This window comes from Bombina bombina, chromosome 4 (assembly GCF_027579735.1).
Source record: "Bombina bombina isolate aBomBom1 chromosome 4, aBomBom1.pri, whole genome shotgun sequence".
NCBI classification, from domain to species: Eukaryota; Metazoa; Chordata; class Amphibia; order Anura; family Bombinatoridae; genus Bombina; species Bombina bombina.
The window spans coordinates 1,177,876,889-1,177,894,784 of NC_069502.1; the positions used below are offsets into that span (position 1 = coordinate 1,177,876,889).

The following is a 17,896-nucleotide window of genomic DNA, read 5'->3' on the forward strand; positions in this document are numbered from 1 at the left end:
CCGAGAAACAGCAATATGATCTTAACTACTCCGGCTAAAATCATAGAAAAACTCAGGTAGATTCTTCTTCAAATTCTACCAGAGAAGGAATAACACACTCCGGTGCTATTATAAAATAACAAACTTTTGATTGAAGGTATGAAACTAAGTATAATCACCACAGTCCTCTCACACATCCTATCTATTCGTTGGGTGCAAGAGAATGACTGGTAATGGCAGTTAGGGGAGGAGCTATGTAGCAGCTCTGCTGGGTGAATCCTCTTGCACTTCCTGTTGGGGAGGAGTTAGTATCCCATAAGTAATGGATGATCCGTGGACTGGATACACTTAACAAGAGAAATTAGGTCCCAATTACTTATTACCAGCTGCACAGTATCAAAATATGAGAAATTGTTCTTTTAGGTTGATTTTTGTATATGAAAGATGATTTTACTCATTGAAACCACAAAACCGCCTTATCTTTCTGTATACACAATGTCAATTAGAGATAAATGTAAAATTAACATTTTAATACCACTATTGTCCACCCCACAATAAGGATAACATCAACTGCTGTCTTTTGTTTTTAAAAGAAAATACTGCAGGATTTACTTCATTCGGGTGGTGGTTTGAACAGCAGCTATTTTTAAAAGGCAAAATAAAATAGGTAAAGGACATATTTGTAAACAATTTAAGACACCCCTGCAAGTTTATTCCTGACATCAATCATAAAAATCATGTGCTAAAGCGGGATTACATTTAAACATTCTGATGAAAAGTTCATAGAGTTCTATTATTTATTTCACTATTTTAAACGTATTGCCCACTGAAACCATTACAAATGTAATTGGCAGAATGAAAGTCAGCTTGTGGAGAGATTAGACTGGGTGTGATCAGCCGCTGGAATTACCACATTCCATAACAATGTTCCATAAACAGTCACTGCCAGAAGCACAGCACAAGAGCTTGTAAATAAGATGTCAGATTAAACCAATAAGGTTGATTGGCTTTATTATTTACTGTACAGCAATGTCAATTTTAAATCCTGAAGTCCTAGTCATCGATTCCACTGGAAAAACACGCTATGCACATGCATCCTCCAATAGCTTTAGGCGAATGTTAACAGATGGTGTTTCATTTACCACAGAGGGCGAATAAATAAAGAAAATTCCTTCTGTACATTTTTCCATAGCATCAAGAGGTCCATAAGTGGCTTCATATATTGGTTAGAAGGTATACAGTTATATGGGCAAGTGACAAGTATATTTATGCGCTTAAAATGTGTTAAATGCTCTCATAATCCATGTTTGCTGTTCATCTGCAACAAATTAACCATGTATTTTTCCAATGATATGCCTATGTGTGCCTTCCAATGATATGCCTTTCTATGTGTGCCTTCCAATGAACCATATATAAAAAAAAAAAAAAAAAAAAAAAAAAAAAGGACACCAACACAGTAAGGCAGAAAGTGCCAAGCAATTTATGTAGATCACACGAACTACAATGTTAAACTACATACCAATAATACACAATCTTCTGCAATTAAGTCAACGTAAACTTTTACAAATGAGTGCCCGGTTTAAAAAAAAAAAAAATTAAATTATTATTAAAAACTGGGGCACTTTCATTCATGAAAGTTTACATTGCAGCATATTTTTACAAATAATTTGCTTTCTCTGCAGCCAAGCCTGTAGCTCCTCTTTACCTACATCAGCAAAGACGAAACCGGCTTCCTCCAATCATGGCTTCCCCCCAGAGCGCCAATCTCGTGAGGCTTTCAACAAAGCATATTTGATAAAATTATACTGGAAAGTGGCTTACAACTACATGCCCTATCTGAATCATAAGATTTTGAGTAGACTCATTAAAGGGCCATTATACACTCATTTTTTCTTTGCATAAATGTTTTGTAGATGATCTATGTTTTTTTAAATAAATGTATAGTTTTGCTTATTTTTAAATAACATTGCTCTGATTTTCAGACTCCTAACCAAGCCCCAAAGTTTTATGAGAATACTGTCAGCTACCTTCTCCAGCTTGCTCCTGTTTGTGTAATGGGTCTTTTCATATGCAAAAGTAGGGGGAGGGGGGGGGGGGTCTTATTTGTCACTTGCAGTGGGCTTTCCAGCTGCCTTTTCATCAGAGCCAAACTGACAGCTTCTAAGTAAGTTTTTAAACCATTTTATACTGGATTTTTATATCAGTATCTGTGCATCTTATTATTTATAGTAGTCTATTACATGCAGTTATATGAAAATGAGTGTATACTGTCCCTTTAAGTGAATCCATTATTTCCATGGCCTTTAAAAAGAGAATACAGAAAACTAGCACAGGGTTGAGAAAGGGATAACTGGAGGCAATAGGGTTGGTTATTTATGAGTTACATGTTCTTTTGTAATAGTATATTGGAAACCAAAGCTTGGAGTAGAAAAGCACATGGATGCCTAGAATGCTAATGAAGCCAAAAACGTATGCTATGCTTCAGACATCTGTCTGCGTCAAGCTTTTAGACAGCCCGGGATCAAACAACTATAAAGAGGACGAGCTCTGCAGCAAGTATTTGTTTAACACATGGCTAACTGAGGTCAGGGACTGACATTTGTATTAGACCTCCTACCTAGCCACAATGGCAGAGACAGTCTTAGAATGTGCACGGCTACACAAATCCTTTTATTGAAACATTTTATTAGAGTAAACATATAAAGTTAGTTACACAATGACGTACAGTAACCTACCAAGAGAAAGCAATTTATAACAAACAAGTAGTAACAAAACTCTGCAAGAGTACAATATGTCTGGCTCCGAAATATTCTTACTGGCTCCTAAATTTTTAACAGATTTGTTGACCACCTTAAGGAAAAGGTAAATTTAACCTCAAACCAGTGGGAGATGGTAGGAGTTTGCAAACTCTAATATATTGGGTTTAACTGCTTGGCACAATTAAAGGGACACTCAATCAAAATTAAACTTTCATTATTCAGATAGAGCATGCCATTTTAAACAACTTTTTAATTTACTTCCATTAACTAAATGTGCACAGTCTTTTTATATTTAAACTTTTTGAGTCACCAGCTCCTATTGAGCATGTGCAAGAATAAGTGTGTATGCATTTGTGAATGGCTGATGGCTGTCACATGGTACGTGTATGCATTTGTGATTGGCTGATGGCTGTCACATGGTACAGGGGGAGTGGAAAAAGGCATAACTTTTAAAATTGTCAGAAAAAAATCTACTACTCATTTGAAGTTCAGACTAAGTGCTATTGCATTGTCTTGTTATCTTGCATTTGTTGATTATGCAAATCTACTGTGTTGACTGGTCCTTTAAGCCTTTCTACGATATGCACAAGGAATAGGGGAGGGGGTATGTTTATGAAGTACTAGGGTAAGGAAATTGTTGTCTATGGTTATGCCCACCACAGACAAGGCAAATTACTGCCATAAAGTTAGTATAAAATATTTTACAGTTATCTGATAAACTTAATTAGGGACATATAATGTAGCAAAGTTAGCCTTGATAAGTCAACATGGTGCATTTTAAGTTCTGAAAATTAGAAATTGCTCAGAGCTAAAATTACATGAAAGGGGAACAAAATAAATTATGCAAATGTATGAAAAGTTGAATAAGAATAATAATTTTAAAAAAGGGACATGAAACCCCAAATTTCTCTCATGATTCACATAGGGCATAAAAAATAAATAAAGTTTCCAGTTTACTACTATTATCAAATTAGCTTTTCTCTTGTTACTCTTTGCTGAAGACATATCTAGATAAAGTAGCATGCACGCCTGAAACACTCCACAACACACACAGTGGCATGAAACCTAAAAAGGGACAGTCTACACGAATAGTCTACCTACTTTTTTCAAATGATTCCCTCCACAATGCTCCTCATCTGTAGGTCAGAATCGAAATAAACTTTTTTTTCTCCAGTTTTTTTTTTGGCACCATTGTGAATTTTAAAATGGTCCCCAAACTCCTATGAATGACTTAAGCATTTCTGTTTGTTAGCAGATCATGTTGCAAATTTGGAGTCGTTCTCAGTGGTTTGCCCTTGCGCCGTTTGTTCCTTGCAACGAAACGCAACATCCAAACATGGAAATTTTGCCTTGGTCTGGAAAGCAGCTGGAAGCGATCCTGCTCGCTTCCAACTGCTTTCCGGTTATTGCAGTGATGCCTCGATATGGAGGCATCCTGCAATAACCCCCCTTGGCCATCCGATGGAGAGAGCCACTCTGTGGCCCTCCCTGCACCAGACATCAGTGGCCGGTATCGTTGGTGGGTGGGAGGCCATCGATGGGCCGAGTGGAGGGCACGGGGGGCGGCGGGCGCGTGCACGGGGCGGGAGCGGGAGGGAACCGCTACACTACAGAAAAAAAATTGTTAAAAGTTTAAAAAAAAAAAAGTTTTAAAATGTAGAAATAAACATCTAAGGAATCAGGAAGGGGTGGGGGGTTGGCCTTGGGGGGGGGGAAGCTACACTACAGAAAAGGGCATTTTTTTAAAAAAAAAAAAAAGGCACATTTGTTGCTAAACTGGGTACTGGCAGACAGCTGCCAGTACCCAAGATGGCACCCATTAAGGCAGAGGGGGAGGGTTAGAGAGCTGTTTGGGGGGGGGGGGGGGATCAGTGAGGTTGGGGACTAAGGGGGGATCCTACACAGCAGCATATGTAAATATGCCAAAAAACAAACAAAAAAAAGCCCAAATATAGCTTTTATTTTAGTACTGGCAGAGTTTCTGCCAGTACTTAAGATGGCGGGGACAATTGTGGGGTGGGGGAGGGAAAAGAGCTGTTTGGGAGGGATCAGGGGGTCTCATGTTTCAGGTGGGAGGCTGAGCTCTACACTAAAGCTAAAATTAACCCTACAAGCTCCCTAATTAACCCCTTCACTGCTAGCCATAATACACATGTGAAATGCAGCGGCATTTGGCGGCCTTCTTATTACCAAAAAGCAAAGCCAAAGCCATATATGTCTGCTATTTCTGAACAAAGGGGATCCCAGAGAAGCATTTACAACCATTTGTGCCATAATTGCTCAAGCTGTTTGTAAATGATTTCAGTGAGAAACCTAAAATTGTGAAAAATTTAACGTTTTTTTTTAATTTGATCGCATTTGGCGGTGAAATGGTGGCATGAAATATACCAAAATTGGCCTAGATCAATACTTGGGGTTGTCTACTACACTACACTAAAGCTAAAAGTATCCCTAAAAGCTCCCTACATGTTCCATAATTAACCCCTTCACTGCTGGGCATAATACACGTGTAGTGCGCAGTGGCATTTAGCAGCCTTCTAATTACTAAAAAGCAACGCCATATATGTCTGCTATTTATGAACAAAGGGGATCCCAGAGAAGCATTTACAACCATTTAAGCCTTAATTGCACAAGCTGTAAATAATTTCAGTGAGAAACCAAGTTTGTGAAAAAAATTAGTAAAAAAGTGAACGATTTTTTGTATTTAATCGCATTTGGCGGTGAAATGGTGGCATGAAATATATCAAAATAGGCCTAGATGAATACTTTGGGATGTCTACTAAAAAAAAAATATATACATGTCAATGGATATTAAGAGATTCCTGAAAGATATTAGTGTTCTAATGTAACTAGCGCTAATTTTGAACAATAATGGTTTGGAAATAGCAAAGTGCTATTTGTATTTATGGTCCTATAACTTACAAAAAAAACAAAGAACATGTAAACATTGGGTATTTCTAAACTCAGGACAAAATTTAGAAACTATTTAGCATGGGTGTTTTTTGGTGGTTGTAGATGTGTAACAGATTTTTGGGGTCAAAGTTAGAAAAAGTTTTTTTTTAATTTTTCCTCATATTTTATCATTTTTTTATAGTAAATTATAAGATATGATGAAAATAATGGTATCTTTAGAAAGTCCATTTAATGACGAGAAAAACGGTATATAATGTGTGGGTACAGTAAATGAGTAAGAGGAAAATTACAGCTAAACACAAACAACGCAGAAATGTAAAAATAGCCTTGGTCCCAAACGGACAGAAAATGGAAAAGTGTTGTGGTCATTAAGGGGTTAAAAGGGACACTCAAGTCAAAACTAAGCTTATGATTCAGATAGAGCACACAATTTGAAACTTCCCAAATCACTTCCATTATCTAAATCTGCACACTTTGAGGCACCTATCCTACTGAGCATGTGCATGATTCACAGGATATACCTATATGCTTTTTACGATTGGCTGATGGCTGTCACATGAAGCATTAGGAAGGAAAATGTAACTGACATTTGCCAGAAAAGAGATTTACTACTCATATGAAATTCAAACCAAGTGCTTTTTTGCATTGTCTTTATTATGCATTTGACTATGTAATTCTACCGTGTTTAGTGGTGCTTTAACTACTTGAGACACTACACATGACATATTTGAGCAGCCTGTAGCATTATTTGATCACAGACTGTGGTATGCACAAATAGTTTATTGCAGGTACTGCAAGGTTTACAAATAACTCCTTCAGCTTTATATTGGCATTTGAAATAGCGGATTTAGTCTGTAATATCCCTATACTGAAAGTATCTGTACCTAGGTATAGGCTATTGAGAAACTATGTAAACACAGCCAGCAAAAGAAATTACTCACAGTGGGAGGTAAAAGATAAAGCTCTAAAATGTTCAAGTATTGTACAGAGACCAAGATAAGAAAGGGAAGCATGCGAGTGATAAGATTGCAAAAAGCAAATGAGAAATTTATCACACATTTTATACACTCCAGCTGGTATAAGTATAACCGTAAACTGTCCCTTTAAGGTGGTGACAGCAGAGATAGTTTACTGTGAGTGGCATTAAAGAGTAGTTTGGGCATTTTTATGGTACAGACTAGAGAGCGTTGTCACAGGCTAGCCAATCCAGGCAAGCCTGTGACTTAGATCAGTGGGTGCAAGGGTTAACAAATTGTTTAATATGGAAAGGGTCCGTTAATTTTTTCTGTGACATACTGGTGACTAGTTGGTTAACCATGTACATCACACAGATAAAGACCTTAAAAAGAGATAGATATATTTATTATAATATATCTTAATCTTAGCTGAGAGCTTGTAGGTGAGTGCTGGACTTTGTGTCTTGTATTGATTTGTTTTGTAATTTTCCCTATGGGCCTTGCACCCAGACCTGTCTGGGGTTAACTGCCTGTGACTCTGGTGACAGCACTGCTTCCTGCGAGTGCCATTGAGCACCCAGGGCTGAGCCAGATGTGGTAACTATCGGTCACCCTTCCATTTTTGCTTTTTAATCTTAGCTGAAAGCTTGTAGGTGAGTGCTGGACTTTCTCCGTGCTGTGTGTGTATGATATATATTTAAAAAAAAAAAAAAAAATCTAGTTAGAAAGCTACAGGTTTTTGTGGAATGCGGTTAAAAAATAAATAAAAAAAAAATTCTATTTTTAGTGCTAAAAATGATAGAGTACTTTGGGCAAGTTTTATTCTGAAATTCCCAAGTAGCAAATTGGTTATTTGTTCCAAATAGTCCACATCTATTTGTTTTTCTATACAAGTGTTTATTTGAAAAGAACACAAAAGCAAAATCATATAGAAATCAAACTTGGGAACGCCTATAAAAGACACAAAGCAATATTAATTTGGAGTGGCCCTATACTATAACTAGGTTTTCACATCCCTATAAACTAGTCACAGTGTAACAGAACACCAGTAATTCATAAATATTAAAGCATAAATGTTTTGTACATGACCCATTTATATATAGCCCACACCGGGTATTTTTTTTTTTTTTTTTTTTAAATGGATAGTATTTTTAAATAACATTGCTCTGATTTTCAGACTCCTAACCAAGCCCCAAAGTTTTAGAATACCGACTTATACCTACTCCAGCTTGCTTCTGTTTGTGTAAAGGGTCTTTTCATATGCAAAGGAAGGGGGGAGTGTATGATATTTCCCATTTGCAGTGGGTGTTCCAGTAACCTTTTCAACAGAGCTAAACTGGAAGCTTCCAAGTAAGTTTTTAAACAGTTTTATACTGTATTTTTATATCAGTATCTGTGCATATTATTCTTTATAGTAGCGTCTATTGCATGCAGTTATATGAAAATTGGTGTATATTGTCCCTTTAAGGTGCATCAGCTGTAAGGTATGCCATACGTTAAAGGGATTGAAAGGACAAAAATAAAAATGTGCTTAGGTACATTTAAATCGAAGTATTTTTGCAATATAAAACTTCATTATTTAAAATGCTTCTAGTAAAGAGCTATTACTGGTTTTAAGCGGCATATGCACATATGCTGCAAAGGCCTGTGCACCAGAATTCAAACACCACACCTTGTCAAAGAGTGAGTGGTGGTTTGTAAGACACAAATTAAGTCTTCACTGACAACATACGCCACTGCAGACTCCGAGCAGGCATGTTGAAATCCTGATTTAATTTTAGGTATGTGCATTCGGAGGTTTCGGAAACCTCAATGCGGTGGCCGCTCACCCGTTCAGCTATTTTCGGAGCAAAATGTATTCTTGTGAAACTGCAACAAGCACCGAATCTTCTTGCAAACTGACTAGCGTACGCCTGAAGGGGTAGATCTGTTGCTGGGATTCTGGGGCAGCAGTTGAAAGTTGCAGAACTTGAAGGGAATACAGGCAGCTGTACACCAGGCTGCTACAGTATGTGAGCTATCATGCAAGATTAGTCAGCGCCACACACCCTTACCCCAGGATGGCCTAGAAATCACCCAGCCGCACTAGGCTACATTTTTGAAGCTGGCAACAACAAGTGGGGGAAAGCTACACAAGTGTCTTGGGAGAGACAAAAATGATAAATGTTAATGCGCCAGTGGTGTCTGGGTTTGGGGAGCCCTGCGATAATCACAAAGCATTTGTGCTTAAGCTGTTAAAACAGTAATAACTTTCACTAGAAACATATTTATGAGTGGATAAAGTGTATCACAAAAACTGCTTCTGTTTATAATGTAGGTGCAAAAGTAAAATAGATAGAAATTCAAGAGACAAAAATATATACCTAGGAGCCATAAACCTAAAAGCATAATAGGGTGAACACAGTATATGGATGTGGCCTGGATCCCACATGGAATCATAGCAGCAAAGAAGAAGCATGCCACAAACAGGGCAGGTGCAGCTGTGACCTCTAACTCGCCAAAATAAATCCAGTTAAGTACTGGAAAATTAACAATATGTATTATCCGTGTTAAAGGGACATAAAGCCCAAATTATTTCATGATTCAGGTACAACATACAATTTTAAACAACTCTAAACTCCCTTATATTATCAAATTAGCATCACACTCTTCTAATCCTTTGTTAAAGAAGCAGCAATGGACTACAGGAAGTATCTGAACACATCTGCTTAGCCAATGACAAGAGGCATCTTTGTGCAGCCACCAATCAGCAGTAACTCCCAGTAGTGCATTGCTACTTCTAAGCTACCTAGGTATTCAGGTATTATCTCTTTTTCTCAAAGTATACCAAGAGAATGAAGCAAATAAGATAGAAGTAAATTGGAACTTTGTGTAAGTTTGTGCTAGATTCTTCGTTGATATGCGCTTCGCAGCAGGCTGAAGCCCGGTTTTCCTCTGAGTCCAAAAAAAAAAAAAAAAAAGTTGGGTTTCATGTGCCTTATACAGTATACACCAATTTTCATAACACTGCATGTAATAAACACCACTAAAAAGAAGTAAAGAGCTGTAAGCTCTAATTGATTATGAAAATAGTTGTCAACGAATCTCAATTGATTAGTTGATCTGTAATTAGTTGATCTGTGGACACCAATGAGCTCCTGCACACGGTATTGTGTTTTATGGTTATGCCCTTAGAGTAAACAAAAAAAAAAAAAAAAAAAAAGTCTACAGAAATTTACTTTGAACTTTTTCAGGAGAGTATAAGTTTACAACTACTCCCAGTGTTCTAAAATAAGTCTCGACTTAGAAGAATGTGGGACCTGCGTCACTTCCGGTGATGTTACATCAGCTGTTGGAGGTGTGTGGGGCTCACTGCGCATGCGCAAGTGGCCCAACCTCTCAAAATCAGATGTTTCAGTAGCAGCAAAGGGTCGAGGAATTATATGAAGATTAGCCTTTATTGCACATGCGCTCCCCACACACTCCGTGCATGGCATCAGAGGGTCCAGGATTAATACAGGCGAGTTGCCTTCAGTACGCATGCACGCAGTGACTTAGATGGGGGGGGGACATACAATTTGAAATATGAAAAATATGTGAATCCCAAATGATCAACACTTAAGTATAGGGCGGATTCCATAAAAACAAAAAAACAAAAAAAAACTTCATGTATAGTGTCACGTGGCCCCACAAAATCCAACAGTTGTGTCTGCATAGAGTGATCAGACCCAATGTTTATGGAATGAACCAATTTAAATCTGTAAATGGTTCATTCCATAAACCTTAAGTCCGATCGCTATGCAGACACAACCGTTAGATTTTGTGTGCATGATATATATCCAAGCGTGTTATTTACACTTAGCCCTAGAATTATGGGATTTCTTATTTAAAATAATGTGCACTATTATCTGTTTGTACAATTATTAGCAGATCGCTTGCTATTGCGGTCTAAATAAGCTGTATAGATAAATGTGTAAAGCTTTGTCCTGTTATTGATATATAGTGCTTAGCTTTTAAGCTATTTTTTTGACACATTTTTAATTAATTGTAATATGTACAAACTTCTATAAGTATATATTTGTTATTTTAAGAGCGGACTAGATATTTTTTTTCTAAACTTATAGCGGATTTACCATTGCATACAGATATTTTATGTTAGAACGAAGTACAGGCTTACTTTAATAGGCCCCTTGCATTGGTGGAGAGCTAACAAAAATAAATGTCCCACTTTGGTGAAATTTGTGAAACCCTAAGCATCTCAGGCACCTTAGCACCTCTTCTCTGCTACAGGCAAAATAAATTGCAAAAAAAAGCCTCAACCAGGAGCATGTGGTCTTGTTGACTTTTTTGCATTTCAATGCAAAGATTATGAAAGAGTGAATAGCAATGTCTACATCTTTCTCGTCCTGCTTATTAAATATTGAACAAACAGTTGTGTTCATGTAAAGTTTTAGTCTGAAGTTTATATTTGTAACACTCAGTATGTGGATTTTATTTTAAATATATAAAAAAAAAAATTTAAAAAGAAGTATCCGATTAGTAGACTATGAAAATAGTTGCAGCCCCAAAGAATTATATGCAGAGAAACTGATCTGTAAGTCCAAAATCTGCAGATGAAAAAACAGACTACACAAACGGGAGAAAGCAGGAATCTGTATCTGATTCTTTAGGGCATGGACAGGAGTCTGAAAACCAGCACAATGTTATTAAAAAAATAAGCACAGTTACAAAGACACTCCCAGGTGGGCTATATGAATGGATCTACAAAACATTTATGAAAAGAAAAATCTAGTGTACAATGTCCCTTTAAAGGCCCTGCAATAAATAAAGGAACATTTATATTTGCATTAGAATATCATGGTTAGGATACGTACAGTTACAATAAAGCAAGGGACAAGAACTTCAGATAAAACTCACACCAGATTGTGAGGAAAACAGAGGAGGGCCCGTTACATTGCCTTAATTTTCAAAAGGGACATAAATTATTTCATGGATTCAGATAGGCTACAAATTAAACTGCACAATTTAACAAATTTATTTAATGATCATTTGTTCAATAATTTTATTTTTAATATAAGCGAATTTTAGCTTAAAGGGACAGTTTACTCAAAAATTTTCTCCCCTTTAATTTGTTCCCAATGATCCACTTTACCTGCTGGAGTGTATTAAATTGTTTACAAGTAGCTCCTTTACCCTTATATTGGCATTTGAAATTGTTGATTTAGCATGTGGTATCCCCACCTATTCTGAAAGTTTGTGGCCGCGCGTACCAGCTATAGATAAGCTTTGTAAACACAGCCAGCAGAAGAAATTACACTCCCAGTGCGATATAGCAGAGATAAGGTAATAAAATGTTGATTTTCCATTGTTCTCTCAAAGTACTAGTGATTGTTTTAAGGACAGATATAAGATAAAGTAGCAGGTATATTTGCACAATGTGATACAGTAATGAGATCTGATTATACCTACAAGCTCAACCTATTTTATTAGGTTGTGGCTTCAAAACACAAAATCAGAGCTTTAATATACACAAATAAGCCTTAAAAAGCTAATTTTCATACATTTTTTACTCTGCAGTTGGTAAAAAAAGCAAATGTAAACACATTAAGGGAAACACTATTTTACAGTATACTGTCCCTTTAATATTGGATATAATTTTAGCTGGGTGGTGCACCCGCTAAAAAGACCCTGGGGAGAACACTGCATTATCAATAAGTGTTAACGAGATTTATACAGGGCCATGAGCTGGATCCGAGGGGTTAACATGACGCCTGCTACAAGGCACAGTTCACTTGCAGGGGTTAAACACAAACAGCAATGGGATAGTAAAATGCTTTAGCGCCTAGAGAAACAATCACAGTTGTATGTAGCTTTAAGCCCAATCATTTTCCGATTAGAACATAACTCACAAACCAACTAAAATGCATCAATTTAAGGAGGACCCAAAAAACACAAACTTGGCTCTTTTGTTCACAGCAAAGCCAATGGTAAGGTGCGTTAGTGCCACATCTGTTCAGCTTCTTATTTTTGCAAATCCAATGTAAAACTGTTAACGTTTTGTTTTTCTTACATTGAGGTAGGCACCTAAGTAAACACCTAGTGTGAATATGATACCTAAAGGAAAAACAGGGAAGCTAACATGAGAGCAGAACAAAAGGAGACTGGGAGCCAGAGACAAGGCAGAACGTAAATTACTTCTATAAAAAGGTATAATGTAACTCTGCACCATCTCTCCGCTATTAATGCTGGTTCACAGTTTTCATTTTTTGCTATCCCGGATTAAAAAGCAAGGCACTTTAAGACAGGGCTTAAACATTCATACTTCTGGATTATTTTACATAAGTGTTTAAGGAGTGTGTTAAAGACTCATTGCCTCCTAAGGTAAATACAAAAATTTGTCAACCTCTGCTTTCGAACCAATATTTTCCCAAAATTCGCCTTTTCTGCATTATCTTTAGGACTAGTGAACTTGGGAACAAACAAACAAAAAAAAAAAAAAAAAAAAAAAAAGACCCTGCAAAATTCTTCAAAGTAACTACTAGATTGTGTACGCTCATATCTGTTCCTATCTGACCACAAAAAATGTGTAAAACTCAATATCATCCCATGACAGCAAAACACAAAGTTTGTTGCAAAAGTAACAGATTTCAATGCATATAAAACTTTTGTTACAAATCCTTAGTAATGCTGACACATTACATAGCTCTGACTTTTAGCTAAGACAGATAGCAGCACACACTAGGCCGGTGATTTCCAACCAAGGTATATAAGCATTTTGGGTTACACAACCCACTCCAGGACGGGTTACTAAGTATTAAAGCATAAGATACATAAAACTGCTAGTGGTATACAAGTAGCAACAAAACAAATATTATATGACATCCTATACATCTGCTTTCAAATCATTCATTGCATTATATTAACGGAGCATTGTCAAACACAGAGAAAGAGTAAAGCTGTCACAGAGCTAACAATTGGTGGGAATTTTCTCTGATGTCTGCATTACAAGTCACAATATTCACACACAAAAGTACTTTATCTGAGGTAAAGACAAACAAAATCAATAAATCTATATTTGCAATAGGACACAAATCCCCCAAATCTCTCTCATTCAAATAAATACAATTTTAAACAACTTTCCAATTTATTTCCATTATTAATGCTGCTTCATTATCTTGATATCCCTTATTGAAGGAAAGAAATGCATTACTAGGAACTAGCTAAACAGTAAGCCAAGGATAAGAGATATATTTGTATAGTCCCCAATCAGCAGCTAGCTCCTTAGCCTACCTAGGCAAGCTTTTAAACATAGGACACCACGAGAATGAAGCAAATTAGATAGAAGTAAATTGTAAAGTTGTTTAAAATAGTATCTATCAAATGAAAGAAAATGTATTATATATGTATTAAGAAACTTTCATGCATTAAGACAAATGTTATATAATTGAAAACATCTTTAAGATGTTTGAAACCTCTATGCAGAGGGGGGGGGAGAATTTAACGGCTGACAAATTTTACTTCTAGATACAAACTTTTTGAAATATACACATACATATGTATACGCACACTAAGGTTAGCGCTGCCTAGCATCAATAAGCATACAAATAGAAAAATTCATAAAAGAATTCACGGTGTACAATAAAGCATAAACCACCACAAAGTCTCAAATATACGTCAGTCAATGCAATAAATTAATACAAGGATTAAAATATGTAAAAAATATAAAACAGTATCATTAAACACATAGTTAAAGGCACAATGCAAAACGTGTTCCAATGGATCCGGATATGTTGTTTCATCCAATCCCCCTATGGCTGTGCACTTACTTGAGAAAACCTCCATCAGTATATTTATATATTATATATGTATATTTATGAGACTTTGTGGTGTACACCGTGAATTCTTTTATGAATTTTTCTATTTGTATGCTTATTGATGCTAGGCAGCGCCAACCTTATATTTATTTTCTGATCTTTTTCTTACTAAGAAGGGTGTTACAGAGAATCTCCCTTTGTTTTAGGTCAGCTGCATTTACAGAACTAATATTCTGTGATTTATTATATTTTGGGTTTTCATTTTATACCCTCATCTGGAGCGCTAGTGGACAAAGAGCTTCCTAGAACTTATTTCTGGGATCCCAAACACAGACCAGGGTGCTTAACAGAATATTCAATCTGGACAAGGATAAGCACTCACTGGATTTAAACACAACAAATAATTTATTCTGCAGTGACATTTCGGGGCATTCACCCCTTCCTCAGACCTAAGAAAAGGGTGAATGCCCCGAAACGTCACTGCCGAATATATTATTTGTTGTGTTTAAATCCAGTGAGTGCTTATCCTTGTCCAGAGATAGATAGATATATATATATATATATATATATATATATATATATATATATATATATATATATATATATAAAAAAATTTATATTTAAGGAAAGGCACTTATTGTTTGTAATTAAGTAAAAAAAAAAAAAAAAACTTTACTTAAATTAACGTTTTCGGGGTTGCCCCGTCCTCAAGCGAAAATGTTAATGAAAGTAAAGTTTTTTACTTAAAGGGACAGTTTACTCAAATTTTCTCCCCTTTAATTTGTTCCCAATGATCCACTTTACCTGCTGGAGTGTATTAAATTGTTTACAAGTAGTTCCTTTACCCTTATATTGGCATTTGAAATTGTTCATTTAGCATGTGGTATCCCCACCTATTCTGAAAGTTTGTGGCCGCGCGTACCAGCTATAGATAAGCTTTGTAAACACAGCCAGCAGAAGAAATTACACTCCCAGTGTGATAAAGCAGACATAAGGTAGTAAAATGTTGATTTTCCATTGTTCTCTCAAAGTATTGGTGATTGTTTTAAGAACCGATATAAGAAAGAAGCAGGTATATGTGCACAATGTGATACAGTAATGAGATCTGATTATACCTACAAGTTCAACCTATTTTATTAGGCTGTGGCTTCAAAACACAAAATCCGAGCTTTAATATACAGAAATAAACCTTAAAAAGCTAATTTTCATACATTTTTTACTCTGCAGTTGGTAAAAAAAGCAATTGTAAACACATTAAGGGAAAAACTATTTTACAGTATACTGTCCCTTTAAATACAAACGGAGAGTTTATTTATGCAGTAATTTAAAGTGCACCCCGGAGGCTGTTTGGTATATGTGAGTGCTGAATCCATTTGGGACACACACATTATATATATATATATATATATATATATATATATATATATATATATATATATATATATTTTTTTTTTTTTTTTTTTTTATATATATATATATATATATATATATATATATATATATATATATATATATATATATATATATATATATATATATATATATATATATATATATATATATATATACACACACACATACACTCCCTCAAGGGAAATTTTAAACTAAAAGTTGGAAGAAAAAAAAAACTCAAACTTTCCTAATATGGTTCACTAATGGCATATTTCAAATTGTTATATTAATAATAATTTGAGCACACATGACCTAGGAATTAAATATTCTAACCCCATTACCTCTCATATCTAAACTTCTCCCAAGGCACTGCACCCTAGATTTCTTAACATTTTGTTTCATGGATCAGTTTAACTAAATTATTCCAGCTCTATGCCTGTCAGATTTGAGTGCAACATATTGCTTAGCAACACAGCCAGCAAGGAGATACCTTAAAAAATAGCTTTATCTTCTTATATTGAGCCCTGAACAGTGATGCCACTAATTATTTTGTCCATATATAAAAGTTTTCTATCACTCACTGGTATATAGGGCCAGCCTCCCTCCTCACTGGTGAACTCAGTGTCAGAAGCCCAGTATATATTATTAAATTGAGAAACATTAGAAAGCATGAGTTTATTATCATACTGACCGACCTAAACCAAATATTGGTCACAGATTTAAAACCACCAAATGCTTAATATAGGACACACTCAGGAATGTATGACTGTTTAGAGTCACATTAAGCCATTAGATCAGTGGTAGACAAATCTGCTTAATATTTAGGGGCCAGACAATGGTATTTGTATAAAGAATATGGAAATTAACCCAAAAATCAAGGAGCCAGGGGTAAAATTTCAGGAACCAGTAGCTCCCAGTCTCCTGGGTTTGTCAAGCTCTGCATTAGATGCCAAGCTGAGAGCAAAGGGGTTAATCTAGGCCTTGTTACTCTATCCTGCCTGGTACTGCCCAGCACTCCTCTCTTTACAAAAGCTCATTGTCATAGGGCTCCCTACTCTTGTATATCACGTTACTAGTCCCCAGGGCACATATACCTGTCATTACTCCCCTGCACGGAAATAACGACTGCAGCTCCGTGCTTAAAGGCACATTAACCCTTTGATTGACAGAAAGGGCCACAGCAAATTGATGAGTTGGTGACTTATGTAGTATCATAGGAGAATAATTTCATGATCAGCAGATTTGTACAATGAGCTCCAGCATTCTGATGCAATCAAGGGGTTAACGAGCATTAACTGACAGTAAACGAGGGCACAGAAATAGCTGCATCCATTCCAGACAAAGGATAAGTTAGCCAGCAAATTATTTCACACAATCCACTGCAGGGCATCCCAGCAAACTAATGGTTAACGAAGTAAACGAAATCATCAGACCCTTTCCGGCAAACAAATCCACTAGTCAGTTTCTTAATTAGGTCAAACAATCCATTTCATCTCTTCCTGGCTGTCAATGGGTTAAAGCAGGGCCCGGATGGCTCCGCTTTCTTCCAGTGAATCCTGTGTATGCTGCTCGACACTCCCAGCCCTGAGCGCCTATTACACAGGCAGGATCCCCACCCTCCCGCTCTCCACAGCTCTCGCACACCGCGGCCGCCCCAAAAGCGGGCGATTCGTCATACTCACTCCACCGCGCAGTGTTTCTCTCAGACACGACCCGGACATCCTCGGGCACTTACCCTCTAGCAGGCGGGCAATCAGACTATCCACGTTCAGCTCTCCGTCCGCCATTTTGCGCTTCACTCACCAGAGCCGAAGAGTACAAAGCGGGCGGAGCTGCGTCACAACAAGCGAAGCCACGCCCAGAGGCCATTCATGTCCAATCAAAAGAAAGAGGTGTAATCCGCAACTATACCACGCCCCTTATTAGGAAAACAATGACTTTCGAAGCAGCTAGAGACGTGGAACCAGTTTCAACCTATAGGAGAGAAGTTTAGATGGGGCGGAGTTATGAACGCTCTGTGGGCGGAGTCTACCAATACGGTCTATCCTTTTTAGGTTGAGTAGTTTGACAGGTTTCTCATTTAGACATACGACCACGCCCATTC

The 17,896-nt window shown here is 36.7% G+C and overlaps 1 protein-coding gene across 1 annotated transcript in view; it reads right to left on the reverse strand.

Annotated features, from left to right (window-relative positions):
* PPP1CB (protein phosphatase 1 catalytic subunit beta) overlaps nucleotides 1–17,644 on the reverse strand; it is a gene marked incomplete in the record, with an annotated part of 233,144 nt that extends 215,500 nt beyond the window's left edge. The window contains 1 exon segment of the mRNA XM_053712648.1: nucleotides 17,528–17,644. Coding sequence (XP_053568623.1) covers nucleotides 17,528–17,579 — 52 coding nt within the window.
* Between the last annotated feature and the right edge of the window lie 252 nt (nucleotides 17,645–17,896).